This window comes from Carassius carassius, chromosome 14 (genome assembly GCF_963082965.1).
Source record: "Carassius carassius chromosome 14, fCarCar2.1, whole genome shotgun sequence".
NCBI lineage: Eukaryota > Metazoa > Chordata > Actinopteri > Cypriniformes > Cyprinidae > Carassius > Carassius carassius.
The window spans coordinates 25,059,433-25,064,550 of record NC_081768.1 but is presented as its reverse complement, the minus strand read 5'-3'; the positions used below and the strand labels follow the sequence as shown (position 1 = coordinate 25,064,550).

The 5,118-nt window shown below is 35.5% G+C and overlaps 1 protein-coding gene across 1 annotated transcript in view; it reads right to left on the bottom strand.

The window, feature by feature from the left end:
• Positions 1-2,472: 2,472 nt before the first annotated feature.
• LOC132157411 (synapse differentiation-inducing gene protein 1-like) overlaps positions 2,473-5,118 on the bottom strand; it is a 27,116-nt gene continuing 24,470 nt past the window's right edge. The window contains exon 4 of the mRNA XM_059566760.1: positions 2,473-2,916. Within this exon, the coding sequence (XP_059422743.1) occupies positions 2,758-2,916 (159 nt within the window). The 3' untranslated portion in view covers positions 2,473-2,757. The remainder of the gene's footprint in view (positions 2,917-5,118) is intronic.

The window sequence follows — 5,118 nt, the reverse complement described above, 5'->3', positions numbered from 1 at the left end:
TTTTTTTTATGTTTCACAAGAAATTCAGACATTTTGAAAAAAAAAAAAAAAACAGAATAGTTTTAGGGTGAACTATTCCTTTAACATACATTAACATTACTGCAACAGTTCATCAAAGTTCATAAAAATATCTGAAAGCAAATTAGATAAACACACCAACACCATATTTGAATTAAAAGACCACATTTAATTAGCATGAGCTTGTTGGCAAGAGGTGTTTCCCAAAGTATTAGGAGAAAATGTGACAGCGGAGGCATTTACAGCTTCATAGACTGACATATATAAACTGAAAGCCTTAAGACTTAATTACAGAATAGTTAATATTAAATGTGACAGCCCCACGAGAATGATTTTATCCATACATTCTGGAAAAAGTCCACGCACAGGAAACCCATCTATATATGGCTTTATGTTCATTTTGTGTCTGTAATATATCAAAAGACAGTTGAAAATGCCCCTTCATGTGTCACAGACCTTATAATTCAGTAGCTCTTATTAAAAAGTCTTGAAAGCCCTGTGGCGCTTCAGATAGATGCTTCATGTACTCCAAAAAACATTCAAGAAAAATCTCTGATTGTTCAGATTTGGATTCAGATCCCATTCAGATCCTCAGACATGTTAGATCTGTATACTAAATACTGTTATTATGACAAACCAATATTAAAGTCAACATGAAGTTTTGTTCTTAACCCCTTTTAATTTACTTAAATGTATGTTTCTAAGTAAAACAAAAATTTTAGGGGCCTGGGTAGGGTTACACCAGCCGTTTGTAAGGTCTTAATTAAATGGGAACGAGTCCACACTTTTTAGATTTTTAGTGACAACTAGAAAGTTTGTAGCTAACTGTGCTTGATTTTTGTTGCACCATTTGTGTGTAGCCAGTAGGTTGTACATTATCAGTGTTCACCAAACAAAAACATCTTTTATAAGACATTTATAAGAGTAAAGTAATATCACACAAGCAAGGGTGCCATTTCTTTTACATTAGAATGTGATTCTGATCGCAAATGTGATATTGATTTAATACAATCATTCAACAACCAATAAGTTAATATTAAATTATTATTATACACTAAGTATTACATTACACACAATTGTCTTTTTTTGTTATGTCAATGAAAATAGTTTTGTATACATTTTTACATCTCCGAGAAATACTGCTGTGTTTTGTTCCTGAATTAATCTATTTTTGAAAGAATAATTTGAGTCAATGATTCAATGATCCATTCATAAAGACAGTCACTTTCTTTGTTTCTAATTGTATCAACCATTTTGAACAAATCATTTAAATGAATGATTCAATGAATCACTCACTCATTAAGACAGGGACATACTGGAGGTTTTAGTGTCATATTTATTTATCCATAAGAGCCTCAATCCAACTGATCAACACAAAAACACACCCTACAAAATATTGTTAAACAATCATTAAAATTATCCCCCCAAAAATCTAAACACCCCTACACTCTAAACAATGCTACGTTGTTTCAAATCAACTTTGGGTCAAAGATGGACTAACCCAACAGTTGGGTAAATCTTTTACAAACTATTTTTTATTTTACATTTTTTAATAATTTTAACCCAAAAGTTGAGTTAGTCCATATGTGACCAAAAGTTGGGTTGGAACAACCCAGTATTTTTTAGAGTGTACATCGTATGTCTAAAGAATTGTAGTTTGTCAGGTAAATCATGAACTTATTGATGCAATTCAATCATTGTACTATTTTATTCCAACATTTACTTCTTGTCTGAGGCTTTTTTATTAAATTTTTAGTTTATATATTAAGTTGGTGCAATGCAAAAAATATTTACAACTGCCTAATGGTGTATGCACATCAAAATGCAAAGCAAAATTTGTATCGCATTACTCACTGTACTAGTCGTGGGATGTTTTTGCATTACTAAAAACATAAAAACAATAAATACATTTTCTGATGCAACCGAACATGTCAAACCAGACGTGTCAATAAGCTTTTTAGTTGATTGCCTTGCATGACAATGCGTCATGCTAATTTTATGCTTTGAGATGAAATTTTACAACTTGCAGAAGACACGATTGAGGCAAATACACAATTAGCATCATTCGCGTCAGCCAGCACAAATTCGCATCTATATGCCTGTTTGCATTGACTCATTGACTTATATGTAATGTACATGTGCGAATAATTCATTTTGCTTTTGGTGTGCACTCACCATAAGTTGTAACTTAGTGGACCTTTGCGTCAAAATTAGTCTAAGCTGTAACTTGCGCACAGCTGGTGCAACCGGTCCCTGATTTCATCCAATGGGAACTGACTGGATTGATGACAAATATGGAAAGTTGTGGAGTGGCAGAGCAAATAAATACATTTTGATGAATTCAGCATGATTAAGAACATGCATTAAGAAAATAAATCAGGTTCATTTTGATTTCATATTGACTTTAATTTAGCAAAAAACGTGTGTGTGTGTATTAGATTTATTAGATTTTAGCATTAGATTTGCACTTGCACAAACACTGAGCGCAAAAAAATAAAATAAAGAAAGAATAAAATACTGATGGTGGCACGTTCACATGAAAATGCAGAAAAGTGACCAAGACAATTTACACAAATGATGATCTTCCCAACAAAATGGGAACGTGACTTTTAAAAGTGCAGGAGTGGAACACATTGCTGGTGAGTCCCGTATCGTGACCATCGGGTGTTTCCCAAAGAAGCTGATCCCAAAGTGAACCAGTCTTTATCCGACTGTGAGAGTGATTTGGGCATGGGAAGGCTACAAGTGATTGTTTTTGGAGAGGTATGCAATAAGGGCCACAGCCACACCCACATAGATGCCCGTCCCAATGGTGATGGACAGTACGGCGAGGAAGAGCGCACGTCTGGAGCTGGAGCTGGCATGATGAAAGTCTCCTTTAGTCACCGCTTTGTTAGTCTGCATGAAAGTGGGAAAACAAAGACAGAAATAGCACATGTTGACATGTTTTGAAAAGGTCTGGAGTGTGAACGAGCTATGATCGCATAAGAGAGCTGCAGAGAGAAAGAAAACAGAGAAATTATTAATTGGCCGCTCTCCAGCAGCGGACTGACAGATCTGGTAAAGTGCATAAATAATAAGTGCTGCATGACTCAGAGATCTCCTGCGGGGACCCGCAGCCTTTGAAGTCCAGGAAATGTTGCCAAGATTAAGGACAGATATTTCTGATGAATTCATTTACATCTCAACACCCTGCTGCCTCAATGTTTTTTTTCCCTGCTCGCTTACAGATGCTCCTTCCTGACTGCTATGAGATATTTTGCCATCTATTATCTTGATTACATAATGGTGATAATTGCTTGGGGAGAAAAGCTGGACTGTCTGTCTGTAGGCTTGTGTCTTTCATCTTTGCCAACATCCATCAAACAGGTCGGCCCACAATAACCTGATGATGCTAATCGGGTCATATTGAAATTGCCCTCACATTTAGCAGCCGATCACAATCCAGCTACTTCTGACCGACTGCATCACAAGGTAGGAACAAAACAAAATTATTCTAGTCATGCTCAACCTAGATTTCTCTCAAAAGTGCATTTCTCATTGCCTGGATGATATCAGACTGTTGTGCATCAGACTAACAATACTGAGAGTGTGTAAAAACAGCACAAGAGTTGGTAGGTTTGATTAACTTCCATGAATCAGTTCAAACTGTTCAAACATAATTAACTCAAGAGACAGATTCTAGCATCTGGAAGATCCACAAGTTTCCTGTGAAAGTGGTCATTGAAAGGGCAGCTGTAAAATGTATGCGATCTGCCTACTTCTCCCTACTTCTGCCTAATTTCAAAGAAAGAAATTAGAATATGGGGTTAATTGGTGAGAAACTGCACTTTTCTGTTTTTTAAACTGCATTTTTTCTATGTTGCTTGACAATGACAGCAGTCTTTTACTGAAGCTTTGCTGCAACCAAACATCAAACATTCAGGTGATTTAATTTTGTGAGTGGGTGATTTTGTGTGTGTGTGTGTGTGTGCTTACTAATTTAATCATTTTTAGATGTAATACATTGTAATACATTTAAGCCTCTTAAGCGATATCATTGACTTGATTGCAAATGTTTGCACAGATACTATTTAAACTGAACTGAGCTGAATGATGACATAACTGAATTCAATGATGAACTGCCTTTACTGTCATTTTGCATTATTGACACACTGTTTTCCTAAATAATATTGTTCAGTTGCTTTGACACAATCTGTTTTGTTTAAAGCACTATATAAATAAAGGTGACTTGACTTGACTATTACAGATTTTTACGTTACGGGATTTGTACCGGAAGCATTGTTTTGGAGTTAAAAATGTCTTGAATTTATTACAAACACATATTTTCACTTCACAAAACTGATTACTTGTGGATTATTGTGATGTTTTTATCATCTTTGGATTTTCAATCTGACGGCACCCATTTACTGCAGAGCATCCATTGGTGAACAAGTGATGTAATGCTAAGTTTATACAAATATTTTCCAAAAAAGAAACACATTTATCTACATCTTGGATGGTCTGATGGCAAGTAATTTATTATTGTTATTATTATTTTATTTTAATTTTTTTTTTTGGGGGGGGGGGGTGTTGAACTATTTAAAGTTGAGAGAAGAATTTGTGACTCAATTTCATTTACAGCTAGAGAACAACAGAGCCTTGTGATGCATTAATCATAGGTTGTTATGTCATGTTCAGCAGAGCTGAGCACATTTTATTCCTGCTTTTACTCATCCAGAATTCACTAAATCTATCACAGAAGACCTCATCTAATAAAACTGTCACTGACATTATCATGATGCATTATTGGATAAGCAAACAGTCCACTGGCGAGATTTGAGCCCTCATTGGTACACATGAGAGTCTTGTGTGGATGCTTCCCTTGGGCTTGCCATACAAACCAAGCTAACATGATTTTTGTAATGCTTGCTGTCAGGGCATAAATTTTAGCTTTGCAGTCCAAGAAGCAAAGCAGTATGTTGTTATTTTCACATCAGTTATTCATTTGTCTTCCTGGCATATATCTTGAATGTTCTTAGGCCTCTGGAAATGTCAAACCGTTCAGCAGCACAGCCACTTTAACTCCATACCTTTCAGACTATCCAATGTTTTCGACAC